Source organism: Cibotium barometz, chromosome 33 (genome assembly GCF_041138505.1).
Source record: "Cibotium barometz isolate CiBa-2024 chromosome 33, ASM4113850v1, whole genome shotgun sequence".
NCBI classification, from domain to species: Eukaryota; Viridiplantae; Streptophyta; class Polypodiopsida; order Cyatheales; family Cibotiaceae; genus Cibotium; species Cibotium barometz.
The window spans coordinates 45,757,862-45,773,642 of NC_141078.1; the positions used below are offsets into that span (position 1 = coordinate 45,757,862).

A 15,781-nucleotide genomic window follows, 5' to 3' on the forward strand; every position below is an offset into this window, starting at 1 on the left:
CATCAGTTTTAGATCTTCAATGCCACAAGGAGGCACCACCACAGGAGGTGGATATCATAGTCCTATACTCCATCCAAGAGGCATGAGGTTTTTTGTTTCTGCTTACCACATTGTATACACAAGGACCTAGGTAGTACATAGGCCTTGCTTTTCTCTTTTCTTGTTTTCTTGACATCCAGTCTACACATGGATTACATGTAATATCTTTTTGGTCTCATAGATCCTTTGGGTCTTTGGCAGACGTTAATAATCTCTCTCTCTCTCTCTCTCTCTCTCTCTCATCCAGAGACACACAGAGCAAGTTCAACCCCACTTCTGCAGTTCTCCTTGATACTAATAGCATTTACAAAAAAGGAAATTAATTGTCATCCCTAACTTTATATGAGCTTAAAAGAAAACATCGAGACCTCAAGTGGCCCCTATACATCAAAATTCTCAGATAAATGATGCTCCTACTTTTCAAGTCTTGATCCGTCCATGGCATACACTACAAGTTTGGGCCGGAGAACCAGTTTGCTCCTTAAAGTTTCCTTCCTTCCCCTCATGTCCAGAAGCCTTCTTGACAGTGTCCAGCAATATTTGGTTGGAGAATCTTTGTTTGTATCAAATGACGTACCCTTTGATTGTGGCTTTTTGTAGGTCATACATTATTTCATATCAAGTATTAAATAGGCTTGTATTTAACCTGTTAATTCCTTTGTGGTGCAGGGTGCTGCAATTGACCGCATTCTAGGAGAGATTGTACACAGAAAACGAATAACTACACCCATTGATTATGTTTTGTGTGTTGGCCACTTCTTGAGCAAAGTATGTCTCTTCCTTGGCAGTTTGAAGTGAATCCTGTTTCCATGATCTCAATTTCACAGACCATGTTTCGTGTTTTCCAAACAGCCTTATCAGATAGTGTTTAAGATGTAATCATATAGTAAAAAAATTGATCTCTCTTGTTGTTATTAGCAGCAGCTACTACATCCCAAGATTTACACAAATAATAAAAGCATCTCTTGTTCTGCAGGATGAAGACATATACACATTTTTTGAACCAGAGCTCCCCTTCGAGAGGGAATATAACAGCAATGGCAAGCTGCTGGAAGGGAAGGTCTCGGCTGACCGGAGGACGGGACAAAAGGGTGGGGAAAGGGTTGCAACCAAAGGTTCAGGTAAGTCGAGTGGTGGTACAAGCAAGGCAACAAGCACAGGGAAAATGAGTGGAGGCCGTTCAAAGAGTGTCCCTTCAGCGGCACCTATTGATAATGGGAGCCAAGCTAGAAGTACCAACAAGAAAGATAGATCATTACATGATGAATTCGGAAGGCAGGAAGGGTCATCTGTACTAGATCTGAAAGGTGATAATTACTTCTCTTGTGCTGTTGGGTGTAAGCGTTCAAATGCTCGCTATTCACTACCATCTTCTGAGGATGTTGTGTCCTTTCTAAAAGCTATTGCTGAGAGTTGCATTTCGTCCTTGTCCAAGGATCGTGCACTACCCAAAACTGTGGTATAATGCATGTTATCAGATGAATGGAATCACTTTCTGTCAAAACCAGCCCTAACTCAAGAGTGTTGTGTCAGTAATTAGTATGAAACTCTCACAACAGCTGTACACATATATATCACACATGATTCATGAGATGAATTCGGAAGGCAGGAAAGGGTCATCCGTCAGTAACTAGTATGTAACTCTCTAATCTAATGGTGTGATTCTCTCAATCTAATGGTGTGATTCTGTATCAGCAATACCTTGAAAGGAAGGAAGTTCTGAGCAGTCACACCTTTCTTTGTGTTACCACATTGTAACCCAAATCAAATAATTTAAATAAATAAATAAATAGCAAGCTTTAATCCTCACTCTGCACTTTAAATCTAGGTTTTAGATTGAATTATTAGTCACTCTCTTATTCGTGTATTATATATAGTAAGAATTTGTGAGGATTAGAAAGGGGAACTGAGGAGAATTGAAAAGTGAGAAAGTGGCAGGCCTCACTACAAACCCTGAATATTTGTAATCTATGGTGTACATTGAAGTTACTGCTCCACTTTTAGTTTTATTTTGCGAGGAGTGAAACGTGAAACAGTTGAGGGAGGAGTGGAGGATCTAAAAGCAAGGAGAGCAAAAACACCGAGCTTAAAATAAATTCAAGCTGTGGTGTGGATTGAATTGGTGATGGCACTTTTAATCCTCTGTTATGTAACAAGAAAGATGATAGTGAGACCACAAACTTGAAGGTGGTGTGAGTCCATGTGGTTTCTTGCCACCTCCTTTAATAACAGCATCAATACCATCATTAAACATTGTATGGACATTCCAAAGATCTAAATACATAACTAGAAGAAACACTAAAAACTTATTTGCTAAGGCTAAAGATGTTTGTTCTAGCCATGACTCTACACAGCCATGGCCATTTGTGATTGTCACCAAAACCCTTAGGAGCAAGGCCTTTTTGAGGTAGTTTTTGAATATGAGGAAAACAAGTTGAGAGGTCTCATATGCTAAAAACCTAAGAGAAAGAAAAGCTCCTTAGTCAAGAGACTTATAAGAACAAGATCAAAAGAGGAAAGAATGACTAGTCTAGAAAGTCAATGATTACCCCTACATATGTCTAATTTAGACCTTGAAGCCAGCTTTAGGCGGCCACACCACCATTGAGACCTATGCTACACATTGAAACCCATGTCACATCATACTCCTTAGGGACTTCATACCCACATTGGACCAACACTATGCACATGAATGTTCCACTGTGTTTCACCAAACCTATAGTAACCCTAATTTTTTCGATCTTTAGTTCCTTGTATAACACTAATTTCAACCCAATCACTTCTCAATTCCCTTTATCCTTTAGTGAACAAACTCTTTCCATGTTATGAACAGTTTAGAAAGGGGAGTCGCACATGGATTGAAAGATGTCCTAAGCCAAGAAGGAGTTGTACATAGCTCGAGGGATGTCCGTAAACATGTTGCTTGTGAAATATCCAAATATATGAATAAATTTGATGGTTCAACAGATCCATATGAGTTCTCACACAAGTGTTTAAATAGCATTGTGATGCTTTTGGAGCTATTGATTGCTCATCTAAGAACCTTTCACACATGGGTCTGCTCTTAACACGATTGGTGTTTTGGATGAGAGATGGCTCTCATCATACTAGGTGTGCTCTTGACACAATTGGTGTGATGGATAAGAGGTGGCTCTCATTATACTGGGTGCAGTGAGTGTCTGGCGACTTGGATCGTGTGTCAGGTAGTAAGCTCCTAGGCATTGGCCAGAGCATTCATGGCTTGGGAGTGGTGTGGCTAATGAGCCCTGTGTGATTTTTCATGATTACAAGATCCAAGTGTGAGACTTGTGGGCTCCTTGTCACGTTGGATAGCATAGTGGTCCCAGAGTGTTCAGGCTCAATAGTACATACCTTCATGGTCTAAGGATAATAGTCATGGTGCTAGGAGATATATGGACACATGTGATATTGTTTTATCTAGATGGTTTCAGTATGCATGTTTTTCAGTGCATTTTGATATAGCAAATAATTAGAAGTTTAATTAAATGTTTGGTTTTTAAAAGAAAAGTATGTCGTGGAGTGTGTGTGTGAACTATTTTTACTGCTTTCAGTTGGGTGTGAGTAATGAATACGAAATGTCAATTATGAGTGTGTGAGCTCGCACTTACTCCTTAAACCCAGAGGTAGTGTAGCAAGCTAGGCCTATTAGGATTGGATGGGGTCTAGGCTAAGCCTATGGATCTGGTTAAAGTCAAAAAATAAAAAAAAATATTGGAAAACGGGTGGCAGGGTGGACCCAAGCATGTGGGTTTCCGAACAAGACAAAGTTGTTTTAACTTAAGAAACTTGGGAAAATTTAGAAAACTAGATTGTTAGGATGTAGAAAAGTTAGCCAGAATGTGTCAAGGTTGTCACCTTCATAATCCAAGAGTAAGACGTGGGTGAGCCCAAGGAAGCCACTAATCACCTCTTACTTGTGAGAATTATGAGGGAGACATGCATCAAGAGGAGTCATGCACTTTTCCTAGTGTGAGGGGTTTCTAATGCAACTACATAAAGCGTCTTGCTAGATAATCGAAAGCTTTGCCATTGTTGTATGAAGCCCCCCGGCGATACTCTCCCCCCTCTACAAATGAGTCCTTTGCTATAGCCATATTCTGAATAGATGTAGAGGGGGAGGGTCCTCACTGAAAGAGTGCACAAAGCGAAAGCAGAGTGGCACTAGAATGTGCTGAACAGAGAGTGCAAGAGAGAGAGAGATATGGAGCAAACTATGCTAAATATACTGAACCAAAACAGTCCCAAGCAAGAGACACTGTTAGTCTCATAAGTGAGGGAGCAAAATATGTACAAGACTGAATGAAAAAAGAAAGGCCAGCACCCACTATTTATAGTGGGGAAGTGCTAGCTGACTGGAGCTCATAAACAGGCCGACTGAAGCTGTTGGACATGGCCGACTGGAAAAATGCCAGAATGGCTACGAAAAATCCCAGAAAAATAGTTAAAAAGGGGTGGCCAGCCCACAAGCAAGGGCCATACAAAAGGGGACCAAATGGGCACCATAAAAGAGCAAAAACTGGGGATGAAAGTGCTAACACCCCCTCTCAGCACCATAAAAGAGCAGAAACTGGGGATGAAAGTGCTAACACCCCCTCTCAGCACCAGATGCTGAACAAACCTCGAGAATCCGAAGATGAGGAGCCAAGGAAGCGTGAGAAACCGGCTTGGTGAACAAATCTGCAGCATTCTCCACGGAAGGACAATACTCCAAATGCAAATCTCCAGCAAGAACCCATTCACGAACATAGTGATACTGAATCTCAATGTGTTTCGTACGAGCATGAAACACAAGGTTCTTGGCGATGGCGATGCAACTCTGATTGTCACACCAAAGAAGAGTAGATCCGGTAGGAGGACAGCCGAGCTCCTCCAATAATCTCCACAACCATATCGCCTCACATGCAGCATAACAAAGTGCACGGTACTCCACCTCAGTAGAGAAAAGCGCCACAGTAGGCTGCTTTTTACTGCTCCAAGAAATGGCTCCAGACCCAAGTGAAAAAACACAACCAGTGGTCGAACGCCGTGTATCTGGATCTCCAACCCAGTCTGAGTCAGACCATCCAAGAGTGCGTCCTTGGCCATAAAAGATGCCAAAATCCAGAGTGCCACGCAAGTACCGAAGAACTCTGAGAGCACACTACCAATGCTGCTGACGGGGGTTGGATGAGAAGGAACTCAATAAACTAACTGCGAAGCATATGTCCAATCGGGAGTAGGCCAACCATACCAAACAACCGACGAGAACCCGATACTGTCCCTGATCAGTCCCTAGAAAAGCATCAAGTGGAGATAGCTTCTCACCAATATCCATAGGAGAAGATACTGGTTTGCACCCAGTCATCTGAAATCTGTCGAGAATCTCCCGAGTGTACTTCTGCTAAGAGAAGAAAATGCCCTTTGAGGTCTGCCAAATCTCAAAGCCAAGAAAATAATGCAAGAGGCCAAGATCCGTCATCTCAAACTCTGTCTCCAAAGCATCCATAACAGAACGGATCCGCACAGAATAAGAACCTGTAAAGATGAGGTCATCAACATAGACCACAATGATAACAATCAACCCCCTCTCAAGGAGGATATAAAGGTTCGAATCTGCATGAGAACGGCGCAGGCCGAGCTTCTGAAAGAACTCATCAATCCACTGGTACCAAGCCCGCGAAGCCTGCTTTAGACCATATAAAGCCTTCTTCAGCCGATACACATGATCCTGTTTGCCCGGAACAACAAATCCTAGTGGCTGATCAATATAAACCTCCTGTGTAAGCTCTCCATTCAGGAAAGCCGACTTGACGAATGGTAGTCATCTGGGCCGTCGAAGCGAAGGTCTCATCGAAGTCGACACCAGGGTGCTGAGCATAACCCTTGGCAACCAACCTCGCCTTGTGCTTGTCCAAGGTGCCATCAGCTCGGAACTTTGATTTGAAAATCCAACGCACACCAATCACCTTACGCTGCAGAGGCCGAGGCACCAAAATCCAAGTGCCATTCCATTCGATAGCATCCAGCTCTGTTTGCATAGCATGACGCCAAGACTCATGTGAAAGAGCCTCGTCTACAGAAGTGGGATCAGAAGGACCATTAATGATTGTAGACATAAGAGCATAATTAACAAACATGTTGCCCTCATTAATTTGTTTCCCTGTAACTCTGGAAGAACGCCGAAGAGAACCAGGCGGAGGAGCAGAAGGGAGCTCACGCAACCCAGGGTCACGAACTGTCTGATAATACCAACCAGGTACAGATCTGCTTGAACTCGCCAAAGGAGGAGCAGGGTCATCATCATCTGACTGAGAATCCTCAGCTGGAGGTGTAACAGTAACAGCGGGAGCAGGAGCAGGAGGAGGAGGAGGAGGAGGAGGAGGAGGAGGAGGTGCAGGAAGAAGAAGCTCACCACCCCCCTCTGAAGATGTAGGAGTCTCGTCGAACACCACATCACAGCTCACAACAACTTTACCGGCCTGAGGATCATAAAGACGATATGCCTTGGACACAGTGCTGTATCCGAGAAAAGTCATGCGCTGAGACTTCGAGTCCAACTTGGAGCGGTGCTCCTTAGGCACATGAGCATACGCCATACATCCAAATATCCGGAAATGAACAACGGAGGGCTTCTCACCATGGAAAGCCTCATATGGAGTTTTGTCGGGAAGAGCAGCAGTCAGAGACCTATTCTGAATGTAGACAGCAGTGGAAGCCGCCTCAACCCAGAAACGTCGAGGTAATGAAGAATGCTCAAGCATAGCACGGGCCATCTCCATAATGGTCCTATTCTTCCTCTCGTCGGCAACTCCATTCTGTGATGGAGTATATGCTGTAGTAAGCTGTCTCCGAATGCCATGCGTCTTGCAATATTGCTGAAACTCCTGGGATGTGAACTCACCCCCTCCATCGGTCCTGAGAGCCTTGACCGAGTGACCGGTCTCTTTTTCCACCTTGGCTTTCCAATCACAGAAGTGATGAAAAGTCTCATCCTTGGTCTTCAGAAAGAAAACCCAAGTATATCTGGTAAAATCATCCACCATCACGAGCATGTACAACGCCTTACTCAAAGACGCGGTACTCATAGGACCACATAAGTCTGCATGAATGAGAGCAAGTGATGTCGAAGATCTGTGTCGCCTCCTTCGGAAAGGCGGCTCGGTGTTGCTTCCCCTGTAAACAAGAGGAACAAGCAGAAGACGGAGCCTTGATGGTCGGTAATCCATCAACCAACCCATCCTTCGAAGCTCGTTGCAGAAGCTGATAGCTCAAATGGCCAAACCGAGCATGCCAAAGAGCAGAAGAAGCACCAGAAGAAAGCAGAGCGGTCAATTTGTAGAGGCCACTATCTTGGACTCCCTGAGCCAAGATGCTACCAGTCGCCTTATCACGAATGGTAATCTCATAACGAGAAAAGATCACCTCCACACCCTGAGCTGTAAGAGCACTCATTGACAAAAAGGTTAAAAGACAAATCTGGAATATACAGAACGTCAGAGAAGTACCTCTTGTCCTAGTCAGAACGGAAGATGGGGATAGTGCCCTGACCATGCACTGGCACAGAAGAAGAATCACCCAGAGTGATCTCGCCTGATCTGGCAGTGAAGTCCTCGAACCAGTCTCGATGGGGTGTCATATGAGTAGTAGCACCGCTATCAACAATCCAAGACCATCACTGAGAAGTCACAAGAGCAAGTATACGCCGAGTACCTGCTAAGAGAAGAATGCCATCATCCTTCTTGGGTTGAGACACCGCCATTGAGGAAGAGTTCTTTGCTGCTTCATCACGCTTCTTCTTGTGACATTGGGGTGACTTGTGACCCTTCTTGCCACAATAATGACATTCAATGTCCTTATTCTTTGAAGATTTGTTGTCTTTATCCTTATCGGAATCCTTGGAGTTCTTGTCAGAACCCCCTTTTCCTTTCTTTTGTTGAGTCTTCCCTTTATCTCGTGCTACCAAAGCTCCATCAGGGCCACCAGAGGTGCCGGTCCGCTCCTCAAAGCGAGACTCAATCTGCATAAAGGAGGGGAGAACTTCCTCCCAAGTAATTGGAACAGGACGAGGAGAAGAAACCAGAGACTAAAAGTATGCATCAAACCTCTCTGGAAGTTTGGAGGGCAGCCGAATAGCCATATCCTCTGTGGAGATATCCTTGCCACAAATAGCAAGCTCGTCCCGGAGATCTTTCATCTTCGAGATGAAAGCAGATAAAGATGGAAACGCAGAAACTGATAAGTTCATAAGTTGCTTTTCCAATGCCAAAATCCGACCCGGAGACTAATCTCATAGAGATCTGCAAAAGTTCATGTGCAGCATCTGCTGTACGCACATGAGAGAGAACAGCATCCTGACAGTTCAACATCAAGAAGGAGAAAACACGTCGATCATTCGACTGCCAAATATCAATCTGTGCCTGAGTCACACCACCGGAAGCAAGGGTGGGAGGGGTGGCATTAGCCGGTGTAACAAGCCAATCCCAGAGATCCACGCCACGCAAGGCCGATTTCACCTTCACCTTCCATAGGGTGTAGTTGGAACCATCCAACTTGGCAAACTCAGCAAACATATGAAGAGAGCTGGGAGCAGCCATCACAAAAGCTTGGGCTCAATCTCAAGAAATGCACAAACTCTGAAGAAAAGGTGTCCTCCATAGGTACCAAGAGTGCCACCAAAGCCTGCAACACCACAAGCCCCCTCTGCAAAGGGAAAGGGCCACTAGAGAGGAAAACGCAGCAGTGAAAAGGTGCTGTCCTGTAGAAAACAGGCCGCCTGCAGTCCAATCTCCGAGTGGGCAATGAAACGCTGATCAACAAGAGCCAGATGGCTGAATTGGTGAAGCCAATCTGAAGGAAAAGCGACCAGCAGGGTGCTGTCCAGAAAACGCAGCAGCAAAAGCTATGAATCTGGAAGAAAACGCAGAGGAGTAGGTGCTGAAAACAGGGCTGAATCTGGGGCAGCAGAAAGGTTGCTAAACCGGGAGCGATGATGCCATGAAAGAGTGCACAGAGCGGAAGCAGAGTGGCACTAGAATGTGCTGAACAGAGAGTGCAAGAGAGAGAGAGATATGGAGCAAACTATGCTGAATATACTGAACCAAAACAGTCCCAAGCAAGAGACACTGTTAGTCTCATAAGTGAGGGAGCAAAATATGTACAAGACTGAATGAAAAAAGAGAGGCCAGCACCCACTATTTATAGTGGGGAAGTGCTGGCTGACTGGAGCTCATAAACAGGCCGACTGGAGGTGTTGGACATGGCCGATTGGAAAAATGCCAGAATGGCTGGGAAAAATCCCAGAAAATTAGTAAAAAAGGGGTGGCCAGCCCACAAGCAAGGGCCATATAGAAGGGGACCAAATGGGCACCATAAAAGAGCAGAAACTGGGGATGAAAGTGCTAACACTCACACCATCGGCAAGTGTAACTCTACCTCCAACACCAAATCCCCTCCCCATATTTGGAAGCAATGTTGGTATTTAAACCTCATTTTGATAAATAAATTTATGAGATAACTTTCTCGGCCCTCTGTTTAGCTTCCACTCAGTGGATAAAGTAGGTATAGATGGGTTTTCTTGTAGGTAACCCAAAAAGTCTAAGGACATACACCCGAAAAGTCCAAATGCATCTAGTCGAAAAAATCCTACACTAAAGAATATGCATAACCCACCCCTTCGTATGCATTTCCTTCTTCTGATATAGCCCCCCTCTTATTCATTGAGGCTTTTTTTTCCCTATGTCTATCTCCCCACATTGCACTTTGTTATAAGCCACCTATGCACATTGCATATACCTAGACTAAGAACAGAATCCTTGCACAAGGAACCTCAAGAGCAAGAATCATAGTTGACAGTGCCACTTCCACCTCATCCCCACTTTGTTGGGAACCCAAAAAGTGGCCTTTGGATCGTCTTAATCCATTTTATGAAAAGAGCCCTACACCTCCAAGTCATCTCTCAACTAAATTCCACAGTGGGAAAGGACCCACGGTTGAAGTTTGACATCTGTTCACCAAAGAAGGCCTCAAGTCCAATGGGGGCAAGTTTGAAGACATTATTATCCCATAATTGGTGCCCTTGGCTCACTTTCCTCACTTACCAAGAGACTAGAGATTGGCACAATTGAGCATTGCACACCATTCTAGCCAAACTACTTACAAGCCAATTGTGGCAAATTGAGTCGATGCCTTTATGCAAGAATCTGGCAAGCAAGATACACTATGCCCACATGCACACAAAAGTTATGTCATGCCATCAACAAAGAACTTCCACTTCATGTTCCGTCTCAACTAAATTCCACGGTGAGAAAGGAGCCATGGTCGAATTTCGTTGGCATGTAGTCACTAAAGAAGGCCTGAACTCCAATGGACGCTCACTCTCCTCACTCATCAAAAGGATATGGACTAACACAACAGGGCATTCTAGCCAAGCTTCTAACTCCAAGGCTCGTGTGCAAGAATCTGGCACCAAGGTACAGTGTGCCACATGCTCATAAAAGTCCTCTATCATGCTATCGACAACAAAGGACCTCCATTTCCTATGCCCCACTCAGCTTTATCCCACCTTATAAAATACTAGCTATTCAAAAAATTTTAGCCCCATCTTCTGCCAAAGAGAAAATATCTAGAAAAAACAAATATTCAAGCAATAGAAACAAGACGAACCCAAGGGTTATAAATTTCCTTTCAAAATGAGCCAAATTTTTCAACTAAGACTCAACCTCTAGAACTTAATGTGCCATACGAAGGCAAAACAATGTCATTGGTGGCTACAAATGATAAGCTACTAGAAAAAAATGAAACTGAAAGTATCCATGCAAGTGAGACATAAATGTTAACACAACCAATGGGAGTGGGTAAACAATATGTATCTTTATACACATTTAGTGAGTAAACAATATGTATCTTTATACACATTTAGTGTTGTGGACCAAGGTAATGACTTTCAAACTCTTGATCAGGTGGTTAGAATGGACCGACAAAATCAAATCCCCACTTTTAAAATGGTTCCAAAGGTAACACTTGGTTGTGCAGCATCTTATCTACTACATGTGGTTGCCCTAATCTCTGGCATAAATTGCAAGCTTTAGCGAATTTCCATGCATCTTTCAACATTGTTGGCTACCATAATCCAACCTAAAATATTTTTCAGCCTGTGATTTCTCCATAGAAGTTCCCTCCACTGATGCCTTGATGGGCTTTTGTGATTACTACTATCTTCTCGTGAATTTCCATGCATCTTTCAACATTGTTGGCCACCATAATCTAGCCTAGAATATTTTATAGCCTGTGATTTCTCTGGAGAAGTGCCCTCCACTGATGCCTTGATGGGATTTTGTGATTACTACTATCTTCTCGTGGTGTGGAATGCACAGCCTTAAGATTAGATCCACTCCCATCTTGTATAACTGTACTGCCACAACTACAAATGTCATGCTTGGTAGTGCCAACCTCTTTTTATGATCTCTACTCGTATCTTCTAGAATTGATCCATTTATCAAGAACAACAGCATCTCATCGTACCATGTATTTGATGGAATATCTAGAATAAACAAGTCTGCATTTGGAAACTGGTCTGGAACACCATTCTCGATTCTTTGAATTCTATCCAGGACAAAAAAAAATCAGCAAACAACTACATGCTCATTTTCGGATCTATGAATGGTAAACTCCCATCTTGCTAATTTGTTTATAAGATTAAGCTTGCTCTCACCAAATAAATTAGTACATGGTGATTGACATGAAAAACAAATCAATTACCCAAAAGATAATGCCTAAACTTGTTGACAGAATGAACCATACCCAGAGGTTCTCTCTCTATCGTGGAGTAATTCTTCTCATCTATTGACAGCATCCAACTAGCATAGTAAATCAAACAAAACTATTTGGCCTTTGGTTTGTGGCATTAAGATTCTACCGATGACAACATCTGATGCATCCACAAAGACATGAAACAACCTCTCCCAATCTGGAGGTTGCACAATCGGTGCTACAAATATCATCTTCAAGTGCCAGAACTCTTGTTCACATTTCTCATTATAGATATATTGAACATTTTTCTTTATAAGCAGGTATAGAGAACATGCCACATGTGCCAAATACCGGAGAAACCTTTTATGCCATTTAATATGTCATAAGTATGACGCAGAGCTTGCAATCAAATGATAATGATCACCTTTCAAGGATCCACCTACTAACCCATCTTCTTAAACAATGTGTCCAAGCAAAGCTCCACTAGTTAATGCAAAAGCACGTTTTGCTGGATTGAGGCTCAGTCTAGTTTCATAGCACCTCTACAGACACAATGTCAAGTGTTGGAGATGCTGCAAATGTCTCCCAAATATACTAAAGTCATCCACGAAGACCCTCATGAATGTTGTGAGGTACTCATAAAAGATTTCCTAGACCATCCTTTGAAATGTGGCCGATGCATTCTTCAGCTCAATAGTCATTACATTGGAGGTGAACTCTCCCCACTCTATGATAAAGGTTGTCTTTTCTTTATCCTCTGGTGCCATCCTTATTGTATTGTACCTGCTAAATTCATCCAAGAATGAATACATCTCATGGCCCATCAACTGCATCTAATAGCGAGTCTATAAATGAGAGTGGAAAAGGATCTGTGGGACTATGGCCACATTCAACTTTCTATAATCTACACATACCCTCAACTTGCTATTCTTCTTAGGAAAAATGACAATTGGAGACACCCAATTAGCTCTATCAATTGGATAAATGAAACTTACTTTGAGAAATTTGTCAATTTCGTCTTTTACTTACTGGGCATAATTCAGATTCATCCGGTACCTTCTACTGTGCCAGATAGGAACTACATCTTCCTTGAGATTAATTTTATGCTAATAAAAGTTGGTATCAATGCCCTGCATATCCATATAACTCCAAGAACACACATCTTTATATCCTGACAGCAGCAGTTCCTACAATTATTGTCTCCATTCCTATGTAAGTTCGGCACTTACCCGGACCATTTGAGGGTTCAGATCGTCTCCTAAGTTCAGTCATCTTATTGTACCCGACTACTCTTCTGCATGTTCCTCTCGTTGACTTCTTTGGCAGATATGAATGCCTTAATTTCTTTAAGAACCTTATCCTTTTCTACTTTTGGATAGACTTCTTATATTTTTTGCTCTGAATTGGCCAGGATCACTTCCTCCATGGTTGTCCCTAGGATTGGTTACATTGCCATAACTTTCAGGTCATATTGTGACACTATCTGGTCAACATCCACCTCAAACAAGGAAACTAAGCCCAGATTTTCCTTTAAAGTTTTCTCTTCCTCATCATCTTTCACTCCTTTCAGCCAATTGAGTCTTGCACACATAGTGGTCGGTCCAACAAGTCAACTCTTCCTCATCATAACACCATTCCCAATCCGTCTCATCAACCGATGATCTGGTAGTTGGCAAGTGACTAATAAAAGTCATTACCACGCTCAGATTCCAGCAAAAGAAGATTTTCCACATCCGATTGAGCATGGATTGGAAATACTACCAGATAAACATCGAGGAGTGCTAAAACATGCTTAAATTTGAAAATTGGAATACATTCTAAAAGACCTAAGGCTGAAGATCCACAAAATGTGGTTGCTTCCACGCGATCAACCAAATGCCACAAACAAGTTAACACAATAGCGGTGTGCAGACTAGGTGAAACCTCTTCACACAAAGAAAACACATCAACGTGTAGAACTGAACGATGATCTCTATCTTGATCTAAATGAGAATAAACACGGACGGAAACAACAAACGATCTGCCACTTAATCGACGAGGGTAGAGAATCCGCCCATGCCAACTGCATGCAGTAATGGCATAATGCTTAGATCATAAAACCAGAGCATGGGTAGCGAATCGATCACAATAGGATCGCCAAAAGTGTTGGCAGATAAACTGACATATTAAAGAAATATTTAACATTAAATATGATGATAGAATTAAACAACAGATAATTGATTAATACATACTGCAATTGACATTGCACAAAACAATAGAGGAAGACGAAAAATAGACTGTGTATTTCTCGATGCTCTTCTCCTTCTTGATGATTCATGATTACAATTAGCACTTTGCGACGAGTAGGTATATAGTTATCAGCTTTTAAGAAATAGAAGGACATATGATTGTTGGAATCCTGTTCCTAAACTACCCCTAACCTAAGGATATGGGTTATTTCCTAAGCTAACACCTACATTCACATCTCTCTCTTTGCATAGGATCTACTCCACATTCACATCATGGATATCTTTCACCCACCATAGCATGATCTCTAATCCTATGGATTCTAACATGTTATCAAAGCATGGGTGAACCGACCATCACACTTGCGTTCTCTACTGCCCCTACTTGTGTTTTTTTCAAATCAAACATTTTTTTTTTCTCATGATCTCTCTAAATTTTTTAGGTTTCCACCATCATATTTGATTTGTTTTTCTCATGAGCTATGTGTTCTTCTCAGTTGACCATAGCATCTAGTAGAGCAATCAAGTTCTCAGCCAAGGGAGTAGTACTTCCAAGCAAGGGTGATCAAAGAGAGCTTAACCTCAGCAACTCTGTCATCATCTTTAGTAGGCAGCCTTCATGGAGAAAAACGCTCAGCTCCAGGTCATCCAGCACAGTAACACACAACAAAGGTAGCCATATCTGCTAAAACACACCTAGAGGAGCAGATCAGGGTAGTACATAGGGGTAGCAAACATAGCCTTAGGGGCAGCTAGATTGAGGCCAAAAACCAGAGGTCCGATTCAGCCCATGATAGTCTAGAGCTAGCTCTAGTCTACGAGCCATGCTTTGCTTACACCTATAACCATGACTTCTGCCTCTCATCACCATTGAAATGAGTCCTTTAACACACAAGGTGAAAATTGACTAATTACATGTTTTTCGTTCATCACAATTTCACAAATATTTGGGGATTCTACAGAGGTTGAAAATTTGAAGCTTCTGGAACTTGTAATTTGGCATTTTTCTCAAGTATGGAGAATTTCTTCCAATTAAAGATCCAACACCCTCATATTTTTCCTTAGAATTAAGCCTCATGCATCAAATTGAAACCACTACATTGACAAAAATTTGGGGTTTTTCCCTTACAACTATCCATTTGAGCAAAACGCATTGACCTTTGTAAGGTTATCTACTCTCCCAAAAGCTTCACAAACTTAACCAAATTTGTCCACATATTGAAGAGGACCACCATTTTTGTTGAATTCGGTCATTAGCTTTGAGATGTGGAGTAGAATTGTTCATCCCCATGATCTTGGGCTACATGCATGAGTGCTATTTATCTAGCTAACCTCCCTTTCCCTTTCCCTTGCCATCCTTTACATGTGTTTTGGAATATTCTCATTAGCTTTGAGATGTGGACTAGAATTTTTTGTCCATGATCTTGGGCTACATGCATGAGAGCTATTTACTTGGCCAATTTCCCTTTCTCTTGCCATCCTTAACATGTCTTTTGGCATATTCTTAAGACATATGATTGAGGCTATGCATTGAAATTTTCACCACCTGGGTTAAAATTTAAATACCCTTCACGGTTAGGTTGCACCAGCTAGGTTAAAATTTAAAAGGTTGCTTTGATTCTATAGGTGAATGTCCCTTGCCTACAAGGCCAAGAGCTTATAAACCTATGTTAGTCAGGGGTTCAATTGGGGTAGATAGATGGGGATTACCTAGATGCAGTACCTACTATAGTACTAGATCTTGCCTTTATTCAACGTAACTCCACCAA

General features: G+C 42.4%; 1 protein-coding gene across 5 annotated transcripts in view; it reads left to right on the forward strand.

The window, feature by feature from the left end:
* LOC147619643 (alpha,alpha-trehalose-phosphate synthase [UDP-forming] 1-like) overlaps positions 1-1,710 on the forward strand; it is a 192,538-nt gene extending 190,828 nt beyond the window's left edge. For 4 of the 5 annotated variants that reach the window (XM_086773322.1, XM_086773321.1, XM_086773320.1 and 1 more), the window contains 2 exons: positions 709-807; positions 1,016-1,710. In XM_086773322.1, the coding sequence (XP_086629448.1) occupies positions 709-807; positions 1,016-1,504 (588 nt within the window). In that variant the 3' untranslated portion in view covers positions 1,505-1,710. The remainder of the gene's footprint in view (positions 1-708; positions 808-1,015) is intronic. The other variant, XM_086773323.1, reaches the window with a different exon arrangement.
* Positions 1,711-15,781: the final 14,071 nt, after the last annotated feature.